A 24876-nucleotide genomic window follows, 5' to 3' on the forward strand; every position below is an offset into this window, starting at 1 on the left:
ATAATGGATGAATAATAATTCATTAGGCTCACATGCCTTCTTTACCACAAATTAGTCAAAAATTACAAAATACGGATTTTGAACTAAAAATAAGGACTTAGGTACTCAGGAAGTCAAATATGGAACAAATCCGTTTTTAACAGAACGGTTGGCAGCTATGCATTTATGATCACGCAGTAGAGTTCTCTTAACATTAGAGGAAATTTGTTTTTGCAAGCTATCTGACCCTGAAATGTCGTCCCACACAGAATACCCCACGAATGAAAATCTTAAGTCTGGGATGTGGGAGCTTCAGGCAAGGTTTGTCTCATGTCTGATAACCAGATGACCAAAGTGAACTGCTATCTTTTCACTGATTTGAGCAAGGAGGGGCTGCTCCATCTTACTGAAACCATTTACTTCCTCGTTCTTAAATCCTCACTTGTTGTCCAAGCATTTACCAAAAGTGTTTGGGAATTTTCGAATATTGTTTCTTGTTAATTTATTGCCCTCGACGTCTGGAAGAAAAATGGTCTGATGAATCTGTGAAATCTGATTGCAGTACATGCAGTTATTTTTTTGGTCATGACATTCTTTCCAGTATACTTTGTCTGGGGGGTGATGATCCTCAAAAAGTGAAGTTTTTGTTGTTAACATATGTTTGTGTAAAAATGAGCTTCATCACAGGACCCAATATTTTCATTGAAATTTAAAAAAAAATCAAAGTGTGTTTTGTCACTAAACCACTGGCACATTTCTATTCTTGCATTGGCATCACAATCCAAAAGACGATCATGCATTCGAACTTAACCTGGCATAAGAAGAAGATTGTGTTTAATAATTTGCTGCAAAGATTCTCAATTCAAACCAACTTTAAGCACATGTGTAGATGAAAACATTTTTCTGGTTTTTATAAGACCGACTGAAGAAAGATTTGGAAGTTTTGTTTCTTGCATAGTTTAGCATCATGGCCATTGTTTTTTGGTCAGGGTTTTGTATGTTTTTCTTTTTTTTTTTTTCTTTTCCACAGATCCAAACCTTTGGAATACATAGTACATTCTCGACCTATTATTTTCAAATTTACCCAACATGGTGCAGAACATTGATGTGACACCAGGCATTAGTGACCAAGACATCCCAATGGTATAATTCCAAACCAGTCTGCCTGGACACAAGAAACCAAAACGAGAGGTACTTCTATGGAAACATGCTGACACTCCATGCATAAAATATGTACATTTCTAAAACTATTGAGACATATATTTTGGCAACTATTAAATATTTGTAAGAGTATTTCTTGTAAAAAAAAAAGATTTTTTTCTTTCGCCTCACCATGATGTAAACAAGCTTAAAAACTGGTCATGAGCTAGAGCTTTTATGTAGTGTTGTATCCACTTAACCTGCTCAAAGTGCTTCCCAAAGAGTCCCTGGCCAACGGCAACTCGTAACATGTAAAGTGAGACATGCTGGCTGTCAGGTGATAATACAATGTTTGGACAGAGACAACACTGTTAACGGCTGGGTACTCATTTTACACTGAATACGGTGAGAAAATGTGAGTAAAGAGCCATTTCCAAGGACTCAATTATGCACCAGGCAAGAATATTTATTGAACCTGACTAACAAGTTACAAGGAATGAGATTGTCATGAAGGCCTTCTAACCTTGTATGCCATGCCAGCATTATTGACAAGCACGTCCAGTCCCCCATAGGTAGTTTTAAGGAAATCTGCCAGCTTGACAATACTCTGATGATCTTCTATATCAAGCTGGTGATATTTGGGCTTCAGATTTTCTTTCTCAAGTTCTTGGACTGCTGCTTTGCCACGCCCCTCATCTCGAGCTGTAGTCATAAGAAAAAGAGTATTTAGAATTTTGGTCTTAACAGCATGCCACATTAAAAGGATTTTGTCACAGACTTTCATTGGTTAAACAATAAAAATAAAATAAAAAAATAAAAAAATAATTGAATAAGTGAATAAATAAGTTAATAAATATAAGAATCTTTGGTCGATATGAGCCTAATAAGCAAACCATTAGGTTGTCATTGATTACCGCAACAATTTTTCATTGTCTTTTTTTTTTTTAATTAATATTTTTGGCAAATGTTTTTATCAATGGAGGTAAGTTGGTCAGTTGTAATATGTAAACAAGTTCACAACACTAATCTTTACAGTTCTGAAATATAACATCTTTTGGTTATACAGATATAAATAATAATGTGAAATTGAATGTAAGCTTCAATTTAATTACAAAAAGAGATCATATGAACATTTCGGGTTTCCCCTTTGTCAACAAAACAGGATGAATGAAACACCACATATGAATGAGATAATGTGGTAGCGGTGTAATTAAGATGAATAAACAAAACCAGGTTTTGTTTAGTCATCTTAACTACTCATCCTGTTTTGTTGATAAAGGGGAAACCCGAAACATTCATTTGATCTGTTTTTGTAATTAAATTGAAGCTTACATTCAATTTCACATTATCATTTATTTCTTCGAACTTTGAGCAGCAACATTCACATTTTGGTTATAAAGTGACACATCTTGCGGTAGAATGCACACAATAAGTTTATCTCATAATTTAGACAATATATTTTATTTTGAAAATGAGTGAAAATTAAAATAATGCTGTAATAAAGTAAAATACTATTTGTCTACGAGTTTAGGTGCTCAAATTAATTTGTTATGTCATTGTTCCCGGCATTATTACGATAATAAAGTGGGAAAAGTAGTGGTTTTGGGGGTGATGATGGTGATAGAAATGATGATGATGTAGTGATTATGATGGCACAATAACCAATGAAGGGGGTGAGGGCTTAATAAACTTGACATATTTTCTATCTCTCTCTCTGTATGAATGAGAGAGAGAGAGAGAGAGAGAGAGAGAGAGAGAGAGAGAGAGAGAGAGAGATATGATTTTGAAGAAAAAGACAGACAGATAGAAGATATTTTAAACGTATTATGATACAATTGTGATAAGAAGAGTACTTGACACGTTGACAACAATTAAGGAGCAATGTACATAATATTATTTTAAAATAGAGACACATACAAATAGATTGATAAATGAATAGATAGATAGATAAATAGACAATAGCAGACATAACGTTTGATAAAATATCATGATAAATATCTATCTAACAAATATTATAATAAAATTATTATATTCTCTATTAACAGTATTCCATAAAGTGTATGCAATCCATGGTTCCATCATTCTCTTTTCAAAAATATAGTTGCTTTTTTTGTTTGTTGGAGTTCTGATTTTGATATCTCATTTATCATTCACTTATGTTCCTCATCTATAACTTAGACATCTCAACTGATTGAGTTGTACTGGTGACCTAACATAACATCACTAAGGACGTAGGTGGCGATATTACCTGAATCGTCCATATTTTTTTACAGCATGACACAGCTATAGTTATTGATGCTTCCAAAAATTTTAAGTCATATCAGCACTAATGGAGTAGAAGATAACGGGACAATGAAAAGATTTTTGATGAGATAACAATTTATCTCCAATGACAAACACCCAAAAAAGAAGTTAGACAAACAACACATTAGATCAACTGGGTCAGAAACACAAAAAAAAATCTTTCCGTCCAACTGGTCTGAACTGGCTTTTAAGTTAAGTACTGAGAGCGGTAATACTTAAAATATTATATATTTTAATCAACTTAAATAATATGCGATAAAGAAAAATATAAAATATCTTCTTTGGCAAAAAGAAACATCCGACCATTTTCCTCGGAGGATAAAAAAAAGAATTTAACAAGACAGTTTCATCAGAACATGAATACAGAGCCATATGGAAAGAATTGGACAGGTGAAAAAACTCAACCCTGGTAAAATCCCCATCCAATCATCATAAAGAGCTTGAAACAGGGCTAAGTCAATCAAGCTTTCAGCAAAGGGACTTGTTTGGAGTAACACTAATAATTTGGTTACTTACAGGTTAGGATTACATCTCCCTCAAACTGTTTACAAAGTGCTCTTACAATAGCAAATCCAATCCCTTTGTTTCCACCAGTTACCTAGAGAGTAAATTTTTAAAACCAAAATAAATTAAAATTTAGCACAGAGAACTACATTAATAATAGAGATATAGTAAATACAACTTTACCTATCTCTTTTGGGATTGTTACTGATAAAATGCTGAGTAATTTTTTTTTTTCATGTGTCATATCACCCCTACAATTGGAAACCTTAAAAAATAGCTATGAAATATGATTTTAATACCACTCCTTTGAAAGCTCAATGTCAGATATGAAAAATAAAATAATGACTCAGCACATACGCAATTTAATTTATACTTGCATGAGACAAAAAATATAGAGATAGCTAATAAGAACAGACTGTCCATAAATATGGAAAGAAAATCTTTATAGAGTTTCAGAAGAGAAAAGAAAACAAATTGAGACAATATTTTGGAAATATAAATATAAACAAAAAGACTTTAAAAATCCTTAATAGGAACAGTATATTGACAATCAGTAAATTCAATCTTCAATGGCTTGTATTTGCAAAAAGGCCCCATGAGCTAATCACTGCAAATTAGGAACAGTCACAGATTACTTTGATGAGTGAGTGCATTTAAAACTGTTTCGAAAGTTTCCAAGCATTCAACATCTGTTATGCCCTGTAGCAGGACATTCTGGTCATAAATTGCTCATGGTAAAAAGCTGTGTTTGTGTCTGTTCTTGTAAATTGTGATGCATTGTATCTACATGCAACTATACCTATTTGATTTGCTTTTTATGTAGTTTGGGATGATAATGGGTAATTTTGGGTCGTTGATGGTTTTGTGTAAGATAACAAAACGGGATACATTGCATCGGTTTTTCAATGGTTTCCATTCAAGTGACTGGAGGGAGGAAGAGACAAACCCAGGACTCTGGATTTGCATACGGTTGCGAATCTTGCAGCTGCCCTTTGTACTTTTACAATCTTGTCTATGTCCTTCCTTGTGAAGGTGTCCCACACCCTAGATTAACTACCATACAGCGCTGGCATATTCTAATATTGGCCTGATAAGCACTGTGTGCTCATGGGCTTTAATTCTTTGTGGGTATTGGATTATTTCCCTTTTGAGAAACCCTTGCATCCTACTGGCCTTTGCTGTGATATGTTCTTTATGGGACTGACACTTTAGTTTCTTATCGAGATGGATTCTGAGGTATTTTATGGAGTCAACATGTTGTAAAAGTAAAAGGTGATCATGCAATGTGTAATCGTGAGTATAAAGTGTCTGACCGCATCAGGAGGGAATCAAGATCTGCGCTATCTTTTGAACTGAAAAGAAGGCTATCATCTGCAAACGAAAGAATTCAAGCCTTGGTTGTGGAGATAATTCGTTTCCAAGGTCATTTAATAATATCACAAAGCATTAAGGCCCAAGCACTGTTCCTTGTGGTACTTCTGCTAAGATATTACATTTTTCTGTTGAGTTCCCGTCCATGACAACTCATTGCATTTGATTGCAAAGAAGTAATAGGTTTTACGCTTGTTGTTCCATATTCTCTGACTGGTTTGTTTCAGTATCCCAAATATTCTGAATTCTGCTTTGCACAAGTTCTCATCATTCCACATCTCCTGAACAACAACAATCAGACATGTCAGTTTTCATACTGAGACAGTGTTCTGACCACTCTCGCATCCTCACTGAGAGGTGTGTGTGTGTGTGTGTGAGAGAGAGAGAGAGAGAGAGAGAGAGAGAGAGAGAGAGAGAGAGAGAGAGAGAGAGAGAGAGAGAGAGAGAGAGAGAGAGAGAACTGAGAAGTATATATATATACACACACACACACACACACAGAAATAGACGGAGAGGCAGTGTGTGTGTGTCAGTGTGTGTGTGTGAGAGAGAGAGAGAGAGAGAGAGAGAGAGAGATATTTTAATGGACTGATGTTATGCGCCTAGAGCTTCATTGTATGGGGGATTGGGCACAATATAAATAAATTTCATTATTATCAATAATTATACAGAGATCTGTCTTTTTTTTTTTTTTTTTTGTTTGTTTGTTGCTTTAGGTCTCTTCCAACACAATTGAGGTTATATGAGAGACCGCTGAAACAAAAAAACAAGCAATCTAACAAAAATAGTACAAATGTAAATCAAAATCATAACCTAAAGATATCATAAGCTAAATTATAAATAACCAAGAACAAACAGGCAGAAGATTTACAGAAAAAAAATATCCCCTGTCAAAAATACAATCACAAACCAAAGAAGCAGGATAGTCTAGTAAAGAGAAGAAGAAACGACATCACTATCGGATCGTACACCCATGCGAACATCATAGGTATATGATTCAAGGGTGATGCTCCCATCCAACCACCCGCGGAGATCTGTCTTTAAAGTTTGTGATGTACAAAATAAATCTGAATAAGAAAAATGTATATTGTGTCATAACAAATGTGGTGATTTTGCTGCAGGTGGTAAGGAGAGGGTTAAACCTACATAACTTCAGCCGCACCTCAGTCTGTACAGTCAGGGTAGGGCCGATGAAATCGTCAGTCAGACCTACAACCGGGACTTCAGTCCCAAAAAACGATAGTGTAGGGCCCCTATTAGGATTAGCTTGAGGTCAGAGGATTTTTTTGTTTGTTTTGTATTAGGGTTAGTTCTAGGTCTTAGTCTTGGTAATCAGTAAAGGTCTCAGTCTTAGGGCATCTGTTTTTCCTATTAGGGTTAGCTAAAAGGTACTACAGTCCACTCCGGATAATCGCAACTCGGTTAATCGCAACATTCGGTTAATTGCAACATTTCCCAAGAAACGGAATTAATTCTATATAAAAGTCACTGGTTAATTGCAACAAACTTCGGTTAATCGCAACAAATTTTCGATCTCAAAATGAGGGGAATTCATGAAATCAATCAAACAAAATCTCATCAGTGATGATACTCACAAAAAGTAAAAAAGGAGGAAAAGTCTCGGAAAAACGGAAAACTCACCTAGCACATTCTTGCACCACAGGAAAGTAGGCAGGATGACTTCTTTTGAGTACTTTGAAGAGTTAGTGTGTTTTGGGCCTCTTTCTAGGTGGGGGCCCAACCTGTTTGGATTGCTTTATATGAAGCTTATAGGCTGTTTTAATTGCCTTCTCCCGTTCAATTTTTAAACGCCCGGAGTCCAGTAAAAGGAGGAAATTTTATATATAAATATATATATATTTTTTTTTTAAAAAGGAGGTATTTTTTAAAGATTTATTATATTAAAAAAAAAAGTAAAAGGAGGAAATGAAGGAAATATCCGCGGATCGAGGATCTGAGGAGGAAAACCGAGGAAAGGAAAGAAAACCGCGGATTTCCGAGGATCCGCGGAAAAGTATCATCACTGTCTCATGATTCAATCTCATCATGGGTGAAATCATGACAGGTTGAAGAATTGAGAGTGGGCGGGGTTTAATGCTATAGTAGTGTGTCACCACTCTATTCGAGACAAAAGAGGGCAGGGTTTTGCAATACGGGTTTGTGCTGTCATCTATGATGAGGCAATTTGGCTGGGCATAGTCTACACAACAGGTAGAAAATGACTCTTGTTAGGAGAGACTCAGCAATGACATTCTTTGATTTGGGATTGACAATTGTGCATTCTGACCAACAAGTTTGGTGAGAGATTATTGTTTCTTATCACGGTTAGACTCTTTGTTACAAACGTTAAGAACAAAAGAGTGACAGTGAATCCACTATGAATAAGATTTAGGGTTGCCTCAAAGCTGCTTTTGATTGTCAAAATCTATACAGAGATGTCATACGGTTTTTGTTTCAAGCAAATTGCTCAGTTTGTGGTGGACTAAGAACAATGGTTATAACTACTGGTTTAAGCTTACCATATTTGTGTAAAATGTAGAAATAGTGGACAGGAAACTCAACTTCGGTTAATCGTAACATTTTCTGTGATCCCGCGGTGTTGCGATTATCTGGAGTGGACTGTATCTAGATCTAGACGTAGATGATCTATAGCTTTTATTTTTTCTAGGCTTAGGGTTAGTTGAGGGAATATTTGGGTTGTTTCCCTTAGCACAAGGAGCTTTCTGAAGGGCTCCCACTTTGGAACCGATTTTATCCTATAGTCTATATATGTGTGGTCTTGTGTGGTATGACTCATGACACTCGCTTTCGGATCCGATCAGGAAGGTCCTGGGTTCGAGCCTCGCTCGGCGCATAGTTGAGTCCTTGGAAAAAGGCTCTTTACTCACGGATTTCCCAATCTCGTTCACGATGTACAAAATAAGGAAAAAGTTTAGAAAAAGTCTCCACCGAAGTGGGCGTTCTCCATATATGTAAAGGACATATATGGGCGGTTAAAAACTGCTCTAGAGCACTTCGGGAATCGTCCCGGTCTAGCCTGATTTTTATAACATACCAAAAGTATGGCGGATCGGATCTTAGTAGCAGATACAACGATGGGCGAAGATAGTTGATATGTCTGTTTCAAATAAGGCTGTAGATAGTCGAGAGAAAGAATGAAAGGTGTCGCGAGCTTTTAAAGGGTAGAAATGATGACGTCACATTTACGCGGAAGACGGTGAACGAACACAACATGAAGATTACTCACAACAGCTCGATCGAGACACTGACAGTCATGACATGACAAACACTCACAACAACAACAACAACAACAACAACCTATCACAATAATCTTCCCCACATTCCTCCCCCTTCTAATTCATGCATCACTTCAATAGTTACAGTCATAAGGAGAAAAAGGAAAATTCTTACCTTGTGAGAATCCGAAGATTATGTTGAATAAAATCAATAAAAATTTGTAGTTTGGAATATTTACACTAAACACACGAAAAAAAAAAAAATCCTCAGGGGCGAACTCTTCCTCCTGGACGGTCATATATACAAAGGGGGAAGGGATCCACATCTGGGTATGGCTGTACAATATATATACACGAAGGGAGAGGTATCCTTAGGAGCCTGCAAAATAGTAAAGGGATTATTCCTGTTCTGTGCAGCTTAATATTTAGGCTAGTCTTTAATGACAGAGTGGAATGCTGTACTTCAATTATTTGTATCTTGAAAGCTTGCTCAAAATTTCTGAAATTGGATTCAAGGATGTCAGTTAAGCTTAAACCTTTTAAATCTGCGATGGCCTTAGCAGATTCCCCTAAGTAGTGTGGGTGATTTCGCTTTACCAGGGATTGAAAGGTAAATATGGGGAGTCTGTTTCAAGCAGGAGTCTGTTAATTGGGGTTTTCCTCACTGCTTCTAGCTACTCTCTTTTAAATGTTTTTATTAAGCCTGAATAACTGAAAAAGGTATTTGGAAACCTACCGAGCCACTTGTCCAGAACTACACCATTACCTGAGAAGGAGTGCAATTGGAGGAATTGTTCTTTACTTAACCTCTTAGATAGAAAATCTAGACAATGCATATATGCTCGGGTTCCAAGATTATCAAAACTTTCCCCTCTGACATGTAAGATTATTGGTTTTAGGGGATTTGCACCTGTTATGAGTGTTCCCACTACATGTTCCTGATCTTCTTGGGTCCCCTTCTTCGTCCAATCAAAGCCAATTTCTCCCAACCCCTGGATAATGTCATTTTGACTCAACCGTCTGACTTCCTTCATAGCATAAGACAATGCTTTACGGTTCATAGTGGCGTGGGAAGGGTGGATACCTATGGCAATGCCAAAGTTAAGAAAATTTGCCTTTCAGCGCTCTTAGCTCGCTTTCGGGGGAAAGTTTATGGGGTCACAGTAGACTATCATCCCACCCAGGATAGGTAAATCAACTGAGGGGGCGGGGTTGACATGGAACTTTAGTAACTGCTCTAACATGTCAATTTGACCCTTTTTCCCTTTGTGCCATCGATCCAAATGGAAATGGGCATCAATAAGTCCCACACACTTACCTTCTTGCTCAGACAAGTCCATGAGCAGATCTAAGTCTGCTGACTTGTCAGGCTGAAAGCTCCTAAACTCTCCCTTCAGACGGGCCAGTTCTGCCTGGGTTTCCTTCAGGTCATTCCGAATGTGGGCTAGGATCTCCTTGAGTGCTGCATTCTCCTCTTTGAGCAGCCGGAATTGCTTTTGCCTAGCCCCATTCCTCCTGGCCGACTTGCCATTCCCACTGCTGTCTGAGTGGCTCTCCCTCTTCGCCATTGATTCAGAGGGATGATCCCTTGTATCATCTGGCGTTCGAGGTCGAGGGGCCTGTCGTCTAGCCTGTGGTTCCGAGGGGTGACCCCTGGTATCATCAGGCTCGTTGTGTGAGGCAGGCTTTGGGCCTCTTCGGTGGTCCCTAGAACCCTCTGGCCTGGTATGGGTTTGGTAGGGCCTGTACCGGTTTCTTCTGGCAGGGGAGCTGTATTTTGTTGGGGAGTTGTACCTGGGGGAGGTGTACCCTCTACCCCTTCCTCTCCTCCGTTCTGATGGGGATCCATACCTTCTACCCCGGACTGATTGGGAGGCGTGGCCTCTACCCCGGGCCGATGGGGAGGTATGGCCTCTACCCTTTCCTCTCCCTCTGCCTTGCCTGCCATTATGTCTGTCCCCTCCTTTCTGGGCGTCTTGGGCGTCCCGAAAGGCCTGAAATTCCGCCATCAGCTGGATGACTTTGAACTCTGGCGGTTCATGGTGCTGTGCATAAAAAGAAGATTGATTAGTTAATTTACTTCATTCACATTGAGCATTGGGGACAATGATATTGACCTATTTGAGCCATTTGTCGGTTCGTTAAATTTATACATCGCCCGTGATACCATTCAAAACAGTTATCACATTGGATCATGGTATCACCATCATCGGGTTGATTGCAAAGGCAATAGGTCAGGGCATTACCCGTTATTATGGACTGCTGTTCTTTGTTTATCCATTTCGGTAATGAGGAGTCAGTGCACAGCTTTAGGTTGTCATGGTTGACTACTTTCAGTTCATTATTTTTTAGCTTAATTCGATAAACAAAGGGGAAAAAACCGTCATGATGATAGCGGGGCCAATCCAAACTGGCTTCAATTTCTTTGACACTGTTTTTCCACCTTTCCTATTCAAGAGGTACACAGCATCGCCTCTTTTGAAGGTGTGAACGTGGATATTCAGGTCATAGTCACGTTTCATCCTTTTAAGCTCTGTCCTTAGGGTTTTTCTAGCAGTCTCATGAGCCAGCTCTAGGCTCTCTTGTAATTTTATGACATGCTCCTCAGTGAGTTCATGTTCTCTTGCGGGTCCAGGTGTCACCAGATCACTTGGAGTTGTCAGCTCCCTTCCTAGCATCAATCTGTTTGGTGTGTAGCCTGTGTGTCGATTGACTGAACTGCGGATAGCAGAAGCAATTAGTGGCACACATTCATCCCAGGTGTTGGGTTTCGAGCGGCTAAAGCTTCTTACTGCTGCCATCAACGTCTTGTTCATCCTTTCTACCTGGCCATTTGCTGAGGGTCTATAGGCGGTAGTTCGCATCTTTTTAATGTGGAGAAGCCGACACATTTCTTTAAAAAGGCTACTCTCGAAATTTCTTCCTTGATCTGATGCTCATTCACGGCTGCTCTTGCAGTGATTTCGGCTCCTTGTGATGGTAAGGGTATGCACTCAATCCACTTCGTGAATTGGTCGATGATCACCATGATGAACTCATTACCATTGCGTGTCTTCGTCAAGGGCCCAAGAAAATCAATATGTACCTTTTCCATAGGTATACCTGCATGATTCTGCACCAAGGGGTGCCGATGTTTTTTATTTCTATGTTTACTTTGGTTACATAATGAGCAGCCTTGAACATATTGTTGGACATCCCTTGAGATTTTATGCCAAAAATAGGATCCCTTAATCCTCAATTTCGTTCGTTGCAATCCTTGGTGTCCTGCACTGGGAATGTTATGGCATAGATTTAAGACCTCTTGCTTAAACTTTGGGGGCACCACTAGTAGGTCTCTTTCATCCGTACCCCTTTTATATATGATGTCTTGCAGGTAGAAAAGGTTACGGTTTAGCCAGTAAAATTTTTGTGCCGCATTTGCCAGTTTGAGATCTGCTTGGCGTGGTATTGTCTTGTCTTTGAACCAGTTGACCAAAAACACTAGGCTGGGGTCCTCAGCTTGTGCTTCTCTCCACTCTTGCTTAGTATTTGTGAATATTTCTTCTGAATTGATCTGGTTGTGAGGACAAGCACTTGAGAGATCTCGGACAACAATGCGAATTCCAGATGACAATCTCTCTTCACACCTGGGTGCTCTTTTGATTTCAGAGTTGATGATAGGTAACTGGACAACATCATCAATGTCATCTGAGAATTTTGACCACATCCCGTGTACGCAGGTACAGTAATTGCATCCACTGCAGGGTAAATCCTTCAGGTTTATCATGTCTGCATAATGTGGGCAAGGTGTGTCGGTCTTAGGTGGTCTGGAGAGTGCATCTGCGTTTTTTAACTTGGTCCCAGGTCTGTATTCAATTTTCATGGAAAAGATGCTCAGCGCTTCTAACCATCTAGCGAGTTGACCCTCTGGTCTCTTGAAATTCATCAGCCAGGTTAGACTCCTATGGTCCGTGCGCAATATCAATTCTTTTCCCAATAAATAGTGACGGAACTGATTGGTAAATCTAACAACTGCCAACAATTCCTTCCGTGTCGTGCAGTAGTTCCTTTGTTGAGATGTTAAAGTAAAACTTCCATATGCTATGACTCTCTCTACTCCCTCTTGTATTTGGAGGAGCTCTGAACCTATAGCGAAATCAGAAGCATCAGTGTCCAGTATAAATTGGCCTTGGGACATGGGAATCGCTAGAACAGGCGGGGTACATAGGATCGACTTCGATTGATCGAAAGCTTGCTGCTGTTCTTTTTCTTCAACAGCCTGGTAAGTGGTTCCATGATTTTTGCCATATCTTTTATGAATGCTCTGTGAAAGTTTACTAACCCCACGTATCTTTCGATATCTTTAACTGACTTTGGTGGGGGCCAGTTCTCAATCACTCCAATGGAAGCATTTGTTAGTTCCAGGCCATTTCTTCCTACCTTCCCAGGAATTCAACTTCTTGTTGAAAGAGATCACACTTCTTTGGCTTTAATCTAAGTCCAAATTGTCGGAAGCGTTGAAACACTTGTTTAAGTTTGATAAATGATCATCAAAAGATTTTCCAAGGACCAGGGTGTCATCAAGGAAGGCTAGTACTCTTTTCCAGTTTAACCCTCTTAGCACTAGGTTGATTACTCTGGAATATGTACTTGGGCTATTGGACAGTCCAAATGGGAGTTTGTTAAACTCAAAAAGTCCTTGGCGTGTACGGAATGCTGTTTTGTGTTTGGAGTCCTCATGGACTGGGATCTGCCAATAAGCCGAATTGGAATCCAGCTTTGAATACCATATGTTACCGTCTAATGCGTCGATGCAATCAGACATGAAAGGTAGGGGAAAAACATCTTTCTTGGTAACATTAAGTGCCCTGTAGTCGATGCACCAGCGAACAGATCCATCTTTTTTCCGTACCAGTACAGGCGCCGCAGCCCAGCTTGAAGCCGAGGGTTGTATTACCCCTGCTTTAAGCATCTTGTCTAACATTTCATCTTCTTTGGTAAAGTGAACGGGGGTGCGTCGCAAGCCTAGTTTAATGGGCTTTGCATCTCCTGTATCAATGTGGTGTTGCATTGCTTGGAAGTCACCAAGGTCAAATTCACTAGCTGCAAATATGTCTTGATATTCCCACAGCAATTGTTCAACTTTACCTAGTCTCTCATCTCCCAGAGTGGACGTAACTCGCTGCCAGAGATCTATAAGTTTGTCTGGTAGTTGGATCGGCTGGCAGGAAGTGCTTGATATGGCGCATTCCCCCTCCGCTTCTGTCATGGGGTTGCTGAGTTCATCCACTTCTGTTAAATTCAGCCAGTCATCTTCGTCATCCTCAAATATATCTCTTGCTTCCAGGGGAAGCAACTGTCCTATTTCCGTCCCTTTTTTGAGGAAGCATTCATCACCTGTGTTGATCAAGCACACTGTAACAACTGGTTTGGTTACGTGCAGGGTGTGGCCCACAGAAATTGGCAGATTTCTATATGGTTCCAGGTACATAAATTGTGAATTGGGCAGATAGTTTAACTCAACATTAGTGATTACTTCTGACTGGGCTGGTATGATCAATTTGTGGGGAATGGCAATCTTGATAGTTGTTCGGTCTCCATCATCCACTGGTAAACCTGTTTGTGCCATGTCACACTTGGGACTTACACTTTCAGTCGAATTTGTTGCAAGAGGAATAATTTGATTTTGACAAAATAATTGTTGTTTTTCCACATCAATCTTTGCCCTTAATTTCCTCAGCAGGTCTATTCCTAATAGCATTGGGTCGAAAATGGGAGCAACATCGATATGAGTTAGCAGATGAATCTCTCCCAATCGCAAGTGTAGTGGCCCTACTAATTTTGCAGAGAAGCTTTGATCTTTACCTGCTGCAAACATCTTCATGGACTTCGTACAAGTGGGGGTGGGTAGGATTTTGTTATGGGTGTTTTCAGAGATGATGGTAACATCTGCTGCAGTATCCACAACTGCTTGTACAGGGACGTTTTCAATTGTACATTGTACTTTAAGGGCAGATTCTGACTGTAACCTTGCAATACAGATACATTCTTCATTAAAATAAGGTTTTACAATCTGTTCTGGATCTTGGCTAGACCGATATACATTGTGGTTTCCGTTGTTGGTCTGCTGGGCAAGGTTTTTCCTTAGTTTCTTCATGTTTCATAAAATTAGTACAGTCAGAAGAGTAGGGGCACAAATTGCTCATAGCCTTATATCTGTGTTGTGCCTCAAAAACTGGGTCCTCTTTAATTGCCCTTGCTTGAACTGGGATCAATTCCGGGCTCAAACTGATCCCTGCCCGTTTGGCGCCTTGTCTTCCTTTTGGCGACCTGTCATGGAGCAGTCTCTAGCACAGTGGTCTTGACCTCCACATGAAAAACAGGCACTTGATGATGGGGAATTGGAGCGGGATCTTGGCTGGGAACGTCGAGCGCCTCTTTGCATAACTTCCAAGACTTGACTTTGGAGTGTAATGAGAGTGTCTAATTTACTTTGGGTTTGTTCATGCATTGATAACATCTTTTTGAACATTGCCTCAACACTCTTCTGTACACCAGCTGTCTTAATGCTCGTGTTGTGAGTCACTGCTCTAATTTGGCTATAGTCTTCCAATTCCTCAGATTCTGACCCAGATTCTTCATCGTACACATTCACCGCTTGGATAGAGGGCTCTCTGAACCGCACGGTGTTGCTGGTACTTGGTCTATCCTTTCGTGCACGCCAACCAACTTGCTGAGAATTTTTAAAAAGCTTATATGTTCTCAGGGCTTGGTCCATCGTGGTGCACTCCTGACATGCAATATATTGGGCTGCCTTCACGTCATATAGTCCTGTTATAAAATGGGCTACCACTTGGGACTCTAAATTGCGGGGGGACTGTCCAGGAAATGCCTGCAGTGCCAACTCCCATGGCTTGTCAACATAGTCTAAGACATCTTCTTTTTCAGCCTGCGTAGTGCTGTTGAATTGTATCAGAGTTGCATGTTGTAGCTGCTGATCACCAAATCGATTTCTCAGGGTGTCATATGCATCTCGTATGTCTGTAAAGACTATCGACTGATGGATCCGTGAGAGATAATCCGCTGCTTTTCCTTCCAGGGCAAGGCCCAGGAAAAATAGTTTGTCACGGAGATGTTGAATATTATGATAATTCAGAAAGTTCTGAAAATTATATTCAAACGTATCCCATCTTTTTGTCCCATTGAAAGAGATAGATTTAGGCAGCTGTACCTTGGACGGGGGTGGCATAAGTGGGCCTCCACTGCTCATATCTCCATAATGATCCGTGGAATTGCGATCCGCAGGTGGGGCCTCGTAGGAATGCATGTAACTAGTCTCATCCCTCCATCCTCGTCTTTCCCTGTGCATGCTTGCCTCAATAAGAGCATCCTCCTGTTCTAAGGTTCTTCTCATAGATGGTTTTCTTCGTGGTAGCCGGCGGGTTTGCCTTACTTTGTCTCTTGCATATCCACAATCCTCTCTTTGCGGGCCCATTGATGTGAGACCCTTGTTTGAGAAATCTTGAGAGGGTGGGTCCAATGTGTGAGTTATAGATTCAGGACATTCAGAGTAAGGCACCTTGTCCATGTAATTTTGACAAAATTTAGCTTCATGAACGAAAGGAACCCGCTCGCGGTCGGATGCCAAAAAGGATGTTGGGTAATGGTCTTCGGTAGGCTGATCGTGCCACGTATTACGAATGGTGCGTTTCGCATTGTTACAAAATGTCGGGTTCGCAACACTACTAGCACCTTCTTGAGGATTGCTAGTAGCGTCATGTTCAGGATACGAACCTGCAGCTTTAGTTGGGGTCTGCTGCGCAGACAGTTCCCTTCGTCTGTCTCCAGCACCAGACGCATTATCATTCGAATCCATTCTATTTGGGGAACTGTCGCGAGAGGTACCAGGGGCATGTTCACCTGGTTTCTCAAAAATGCACGATTCGGAAACCGAAAAATCAAAAAGTTCTAACATGTCACCATTACTGATCTTATCTATCACATCCTCCTTAGTGAGTAAACCGTTACGTGCTCGAATGTCAAGCAGGGTTCTAGCCAAAGGCTTGCTTATACGAGATGACCTTAAAAGGTCCTTAGCAGTAATGACATTAATTATTATCTTTGCATCCATTTTGGATTAAACTGAAATATGATAATTATTTATTTCAGTTAAAATGACAGACCAGTTGATGCAAATCAATTAAAGCAATGATAAAGTCTGTAAACTTGGAATACTCTCAGATCCCTTCTCACTTGTATACAACACCTACACCACAGTTGACAGATTTCACTTTTTTCACTGTTTAATCCCTGGGCTAGGGTTAGAGGTGGTTCTTATCCTATTTAGACACTGACCAGGTGTCTAAGGCAAGTGGATATGTTTACAGAGTCTGGATGTAAAGAGTTCAGAGAAACATCCAATATATAGGGGGTTTAGGAGCGTGTAAAGCTGGAAAATAGTTTCTGTGTTTGGTGAGTAGAAACACTTTTACATGGCTGCCTAAGCTTTGACTTTGATCATCTAAATAAAGGCAGATGATACTGTTACTGTTACCTTTTGTTTAGAAAAGCACAGTGAGATTGTTAAGCAACAATCTTGGCGCCAATTATTTGTATATTATTCACAGAAATAGTATTGTTGATGTCAAATATTGGAAAGTATTTAAGTAGACATGCAAATAATTTAGCTCACATGCAGGTTGAATTCCAATCTTAGTTGAGACATCAGTGCGGGAGTGAAAACCATGACCCCAATAATGGTTCACCAGGCTAATTCTTTGAAGTGAATTGATTAAGCCCTCATGCACTTTCAAGTAAAATTATTGAATTGTACTCACCAATTTTGCTCCATTTTGTTGAATAGAAATCACAATTGCACAATTTTATTGGCAAAAATAAACGAAAGTTGAGCTCGAAGTCTCGATGAAAAAATTGAGCTGAGTTGAGATCGTAATTTCGCCAGTTCAAAAATAATTGCCAACCCCTATAAACGGCTTTCCTCTCTGGTTTAAGCAATGAAAAAACACAACTAAACCAGGGGAACTCAATTCAAGGCGCTATACTTACAACACAATCAGATGAAACAAGTTTTTAGATTCATAATTCTGATTTGTTTACAAGAACTCTTTACCTTGAAGAAGTCAATTCCCGTGCACTGAGTGCTACCATACACTTTAAAAATGGCAGGGTTCGGAAATTAGTCGCAGCGCCAATTGTCGTGAACGGATTTCCCAATCTCGTTCACGATGTAAAAAATAAGGAAAAAGTTTAGAAAAAGTCTCCACCGAAGTGGGCGTTCTCCATATATGTAAAGGACATATATGGGCGGTTAAAAACTGCTCTAGAGCACTTCGGGAATCGTCCCGGTCTAGCCTGATTTTTATAACATACCAAAAGTATGGCGGATCGGATCTTAGTCTTAGTAGCAGATACAACGATGGGCGAAGATAGTTGATATGTCTGTTTCAAATAAGGCTGTAGATAGTCGAGAGAAAGAATGAAAGGTGTCGCGAGCTTTTAAAGGGTAGAAATGATGACGTCACGTTTACGCGGGAGACAGTGAACGAACACAACATGAAGATTACTCACAACAGCTCGATCGAGACACTGACAGTCATGACATGACAAACACTCACAACAACAACAACAACAACAACCTATCACAATAATCTTCCCCACACCTCATCGTGCTCAGGTGTAAAATGAGTACTTGTCCGTTAACAGCGTTGTCTCTGTCCGAAAAAACTGTAATATCGTCCAACTCTAACAGTAACAACAGGCATCATGTCTAGTCCTACAGCCTACAGTGTTGCTGTTGGCCAGGGCCAGGTATCCCTTGTACTACAGCGCTTTGAATTTGAGCACATATTGATTGCCCTATATAATAAAAGCTCATGCCTTTAAAAAATCCTAGATAGAAAACAGTAAGGTTCAGTAAGTCAGTAAGTTTAATAGATATCTAAAGCCCTAGCTAAGAGATAAATGATTTTTATTTTTGAAATAAATATCTGAGAGAGAGAGAGAGAGAGAGAGAGAGAGAGAGAGAGAGAGAGAGAGAGAGAGAGAGAGAGAGAGGCCCTTGTTAGTAAATCAGCTACTCACTACTGCAACTCTAAACGCCATTTTGATCCAACAATCTTTTTAAAAAATTAGTCCACGGTAGTAAAGGTTGTGTCCAGTGTCTGTCGTCGGTGTTTTGGTTTCGAGTTTCGGGTTTCGTAATCGTAATGGTTGGGCGGCAATCGATATTGTTTCTGTACTGAACTACCTAAAGAGCAGTAAAGTTAGGTGCCCCAAACATAAACAATAGAAGAGTAAAGGAAGGTGCCCCAAACGTAAACAAAGGTCGAGAAGCACGTGGCAAACCACATGTTCCTGTCTTGACAGCTCACGTTCCAATGTAAATAATAGAAAAAAATAACCTTTAAAATTTGGCTGTTAGGTGGCAAAAGAAACACATATTCATAAATACTCGATCATGCATCAAATAATGTCTAGATATGGATATTTTATGGAACAAAAGGTAACATTTTCTAAAATTTATCAAAAGTTACAGTCTATCTATTTTTAGACCAGAGCAAATTACTGCGCTGGTGTGAACAAAACGAGAATTATTCGGAGCCTGATTTTCATAATAATTTAGCCTTATATTATTATTTTTGCAACTGTTAGATTTTATGTAAACATATTTTCAATACTGAAAGTGTATTGCCTACAACTCAAACTACAAAATTGGGAGACCTATATTGTGCGTAAATTATTCCGGTCCCTAACGGAAGTCACTAGCAACTTGTTATTGTTTACGTTTGGGGCAGCAAACTTTACTCTTCTATAACAAGTTGCTAGTGATTTCCGTTAGGGACCGGAATAATTTACGCACAATATAGGTCTCCCAATTTTGTAGTTTGAGTTGTAGGCAATACACTTTCAGTATTGAAAATATGTTTACATAAAATCTAACAGTTGCAGAAATAATAATATAAGGCTAAATTATTATGAAAATCAGGCTCCGAATAATTCTCGTTTTGTTCACACCAGCGCAATAATTTGCTCTGGTCTAAAAATAGATAGACTGTAACTTTTGATAAATTTTAGAAAATTTTACCTTTTGTTCCATAAAATATCCATATCTAGACATTATTTGATGCATGATCGAGTATTTATGAATATGTCTTTCTTTTGCCACCTAACAGCCAAATTTTAAAGGTTATTTTTTTCTATTATTTACATTGGAACGTGAGCTGTCAAGACAGGAACATGTGGTTTGCCACGTGCTTCTCGACCTTTGTTTACGTTTGGGGCACCTAACTTTACTGCTCTAAAAAATTATTTTGGTGCCAAGTACTACGAAAAATTCATAGAAATACGAATTTTGGCCCCAGCTACAGAACTGCAGTCGTTTCTTTGACTCAATAAATCTTGTTCAAAAGGAAAGGGTTGTTACAAATGAAATCTTAGTTCCTATATTCAGGACTTTGGGGCATATTTGGATCATGCTAAGGACAAATAAATTTATTTAACGTGACTTGTTATTTTTTTTTCCTCTGGAAACTACGAATTTTTGAAATTTCAAGTAGGCAACTCTGGTAAAACGAATCTAGTAAACTGCCTCACCTTATAGCCCCGGAATGAGCGACACAATATTGAATGATTTGCAACCTCATGCAAAAACCGGTAACAGCGTTGACAACGCCGTTGTCTCTTTCGAAAAAGATTGTAATAGTGCTCTGTAAGCAAAGTCTACCCGTTGAACTTGCTGTTGTTGTCCTGGGTCCCTTGTTAAGCACTTTTAAAACTTTATGAATGATATATATATACTAATTTATCGCGCTGCAACTGATCGTCTTTCTTTATTTTCCAACGCCATGCTGAACGTTTTTAAGTATAGGACATTGTTTATGGAGATAAAGATAAAGGGAGTAAATCTGACTCATGAATTAACAACACAAAACAAACGACGTTTCGGCCCTTGGCTTTTATCAAGTAAACACAGAATACATAATATATATTTATATTAGATTGTCATAATAATATAGGCGAAAATTTGTAAATGTGTGTGTGTGTGTGTGTGTGTGTGTGTGTGTGTGTGTGTGAGAGAGAGAGAGAGAGAGAGAGAGAGAGAGAGAGAGAAGAGATGAAAAACTATATATATATATATATATATATTTCCCTTCGCCCACTTTCATTCTCTCTCTGTCTCTATCTTTGTCTCTCTCTCTCTCTATCTATCTATCTATCTCTCTCTCTCTCTCTCTCTCTCTCTCTCTCTCTCTCTCTTCCTTCGTTTTTTTTTTACATTTTCTCTCTCCATTCCCATTTCTTCTCTTAAATCCGGACTCATTGTGTAATTTTAAACTGCAAAAATATTTGATTAATTTTGTTGTACTTACTGTCGATTAGTATTTATCAAATACATGATGTTGATTGTATAGAGCAGTAAAGTTAGGTGCCCCAAACGTAAACAAAGGTCGAGAAGCACGTGGCAAACCACATGTTCCTGTCTTGACAGCTCACGTTCCAATGTAAATAATAGAAAAAAAATAACCTTTAAAATTTGGCTGTTAGGTGGCAAAAGAAACACATATTCATAAATACTCGATCATGCATCAAATAATGTCTAGATATGGATATTTTATGGAACAAAAGGTAAAATTTTCTAAAATTTATCAAAAGTTACAGTCTATCTATTTTTAGACCAGAGCAAATTATTGCGCTGGTGTGAACAAAACGAGAATTATTTGGAGCCTGATTTTCATAATAATTTAGCCTTATATTATTATTTCTGCAATTGTTAGATTTTATGTAAACATATTTTCAATACTGAAAGTGTATTGCCTACAACTCAAACTACAAAATTGGGAGACCTATATTGTGCGTAAATTATTCCGGTCCCTAACGGAAATCACTAGCAACTTGTTATTGTTTACGTTTGGGGCACCTAACTTTACTGCTCTATATTATGCAGTATCGACTACTACAAAGTGGGACATTTATGATTGACGACAAACCAAAGGTCAACGACCATGACCCTTGGTAGGTATAGAGAGTATGCAGATGACGTCACTCAGGCCTTTGTTATTGTTTTTGCCATCCGCGTTTGTGAGTTGTTCTCACTAAACTGTATTAACCATACTATAAAAGTTCATGGTTACACAGAGTTTGTGTGTTGGTCCGTTATACTTCCGGATGGCAATGTTGTGAACTCCTTGGCCAAGCGCATTCTATCTATAGATAGTATGCAGATGACGTCACTCGGGCCTTTGTTATTGTTTTTTGCCATCCGCGTTTGTGAGTTGTTCTCACTAAACTGTATTAACCAGACTATAAAAGTTCATGGTAACACAGAGTTTGTGTGTTGGTCCGTTATACTTCCGGATGGCAATGTTGTGAACTCCTTGGCCAAGCGCATTCTATCTATATCACATACAGTTGGGTGGCGGGTGGGTTACACACTTAACTTTTTGCCGAGTCATCCTGTGTAGATCTAAGTAAAAGAAAGAAAAAAAAAAATACACTAGATCTATATTATATTGTCATACAAGTTGAAAGTAATGCGATTTGACGAGTTTGCCGATAACAACAGTTCTAGTGGTTTAGGACGACGTGCACTTTTTTGCAGGCCTGATAACCCAAATTGTTACGGGCCACGTGCACTTTCAGGTCGGGTAGCACAGTGCAATTTTGGGCTTGATAAACTTTTATTGCAATGGACAATATTTTGCGTCCGTTTGAGAAAAGTTCTATTACAACAATGAGTCCGCAACAATTCGGGCTATCCGACATGCTAATCTTTGCACCTAGTTATGGTAATGAAAATACTCTCAAACCAACGCAAACTACAAGGGTAGACTGAAAAGTCTTGACGCCGCTCTTGTATTTTTTAATCTATGATAGATACGAAATTACCACTATTAAAATGTCATCATAGTCACTGTTCCCAGTTCCCATTCACACAGAACCGCCAACGACGCACCCGAGTTATTGCATGGCGTCAAAGAGGATTTCCCGTGGCAAACTTCGACACCATCGAGTCACCTGGGCCCGCACCTCGTCATCACTGCTAAAATTTACCCCCCTTGAAGTGTCTATTAAGTCTTAAGAAAAGGAAACAAATTACGTGGAGCTAATTCGAAACTGCAAGAGGGGTGTTCTACGACTTCAAGATAATTTCCTCTTTCAATCTGGGCATGTGTTTTTGCGAGCATCATTCTCTGAATCTCTGAATGCATAAACCTTTCTGTAACCCAGAATTTCTCGAACGATTTGTTCTACTCTGCCCTATGAAATGATAAGCATTTGCAAAATGTCATTTTGTTTTATCTAACGATTTTCTTGATTAAGTTTGTTAATTTATTCTTGATTTGCTTCGCTCGATGCAGTTTGTGGACGACCACTGCGAGCCTGCTCATTACTGTTGGAGGAACAGCATCAGTTCCAGTAAAGCACTTAATCCACCTTTGAACTGTTAGATAAGAATACCAGCACACGAGACACGAGTCACTATAAACACTTTAAGCCGTATAGATAGTATGCAGATGACGTCACTCAGGCCTTTGTTATTGTTTTTGCCATCCGCGTTTGTGGATTGTTCTCACTAAACTGTATTAACCAGACTATAAAAGTTCATGGTTACACAGAGTTTGTGTGTTGGTCCGTTATACTTCCGGATGGCAATGTTGTGAACTCCTTGGCCAAGCGCATTCTATCTATATGAATGGTTACGGATGCACGTCTCTCTTTACAGTAAGGAACTCATCTACAACGCGCTGTTTATCGCATATTTTTGTGTGTTTTCTTCGACCACTTGTTGGAATAGGAGTCTTTCAAATGAGATAAATTAAAATCAAGAAATAGTAACAAAACAAAATTTGGCGACCTAATAGAAGAATATCTATATTATGCACATTATAATGTTATAATGTATAGTTTATACTGGTGAGTGATACAATCGGAAATATTCAATAGGCGTCAAGACTTTTTAGTTAAGCCTAGTATTATCAATTACAACAATGTTATTAAATCAAGCCCGTAATTATCAGACTTACTAATGTGTGTACGTTGGTTTAAAAAATAACATTAAGTATTGTAATGTAAGCTTCAGTAAACAGTTTATTAAACGAAGACAGATACTATAGACCTTTCGGGTTACCCCTTTATCAACAAAACACGATGAATGATACAGTAAGGACGAATGAAGATGGTGTAGGGCTAGAACGATACAAATGACGACCGCACTCATGAACTATCTTGAAACTGCTGGACTGCCGCGTCACGATGCAATTACGCCCTTTCCCATTGATCACCCCCCGTCGGGCATTGAAGGGCTGGATTGTTGCCATAGTCGGGGCTCCACTCTTTTGATGTTATTGATAACGTTTTGACATAATCAACTATCCCGCTTCCACTACAAACGGGGTCTTGACACCTCGTTGTGGAAGATGTCATCCATAGCGTCGAGTTGGTGCTCATAGGACATCTTGTTTGGTATAAGTCTACGATAAAATTCCGATGGGAGTGTCTCAGATGCAAGAAAATAAATGAAGATTATTACCTTTTCTAGTTAGTCGGTAGAGTCTACCGAGTAACACATTTTGGTACGTAAGTATTCTGAAAACATGGACGTTTTACTTGACAACGAATATAAGGGTGTGGGTTAGTTCACACAGGACCATAGCTCCCTAGACTGTATTAAGTGTTATGCTCAACGATACACAGCACAGATCCTCTGGATCTACAGTACTCGAACACAAATTTTCTACCCTGACTTACCCATTTTAGGATTTTCCCCGGTTCCTCTGCCCACGTAGTAATGATTAGTAGTAGTAGTAGTAGTAGTAGTAGTAGTAGTAGTAGTAGTAGTAGTAGTAGTAGTAGTAGTAGTAGTAGTAGTAGTAGTAGTAGTAGTAGTAGTAGTAGTGTAGTAGTAGTAGTAGTAGTAGTAGTAGTAGTAGTAGTAGTAGTAGTAGTAGTAGTAGTAGTAGTAGTGGTAGTAGGTCAGACCACAGATAAATGAGACGTCTGTGGGTCAGACTTCAATGATGTCCATGGTCTATATTTGGGACAATGAAAGTTTAAAACAAATTGAAACAAAAATAAAATAAACAACAGCAAAAAAAAAAAAGAAAAAAAAAAAAAAAAAAGAAACAATAACAAAAAAAAAAAAACAACAAAAAGAAAAAAAACAAAAAAAAAAAAACAAAAAAAAAAAAAACAAACAAACCACACAAAAAAACCCAACAAATCAAACAAAAACAAAAAACAAACAAACAAACAGTTTCGGTTCAATATCTTTGAGTTTCAATCTCCGTGCTACATCGAGTCTCAATCAAACTTCCATTGGCTTTAATATAGAATTGACAGTCGA

The 24876-nt window shown here is 39.0% G+C and overlaps 1 protein-coding gene across 4 annotated transcripts in view; it reads right to left on the minus strand.

Moving 5' to 3' along the window:
* Positions 1 to 18777, minus strand: part of LOC144970111 (carbonyl reductase [NADPH] 1-like) — a 33009-nt gene extending 14232 nt beyond the window's left edge. For 3 of the 4 annotated variants that reach the window (XR_013644904.1, XR_013644905.1, XM_078909347.1), the window contains exons 1-3: positions 18615 to 18772; positions 3940 to 4021; positions 1643 to 1821 (exon numbers count right to left, since the gene is read on the minus strand). Coding sequence is in view for 2 of the 4 variants with exons in the window: in XM_078909347.1 (XP_078765473.1) it covers positions 1643 to 1821; positions 3940 to 4021; positions 18615 to 18635 (282 nt within the window). In the remaining 2 variants the exon portion in view is untranslated. Of the gene's footprint in view, positions 1 to 1642; positions 1822 to 3939; positions 4022 to 18614 lie in introns of all 4 variants that reach the window. The other variant, XM_078909346.1, reaches the window with a different exon arrangement.
* Between the last annotated feature and the right edge of the window lie 6099 nt (positions 18778 to 24876).

This window comes from Berghia stephanieae, chromosome 4, assembly GCF_034508935.2.
Source record: "Berghia stephanieae isolate SIO BIC M18660-M18661 chromosome 4, UCSD_Bste_1.3, whole genome shotgun sequence".
Taxonomy (NCBI): Eukaryota; Metazoa; Mollusca; class Gastropoda; order Nudibranchia; family Aeolidiidae; genus Berghia; species Berghia stephanieae.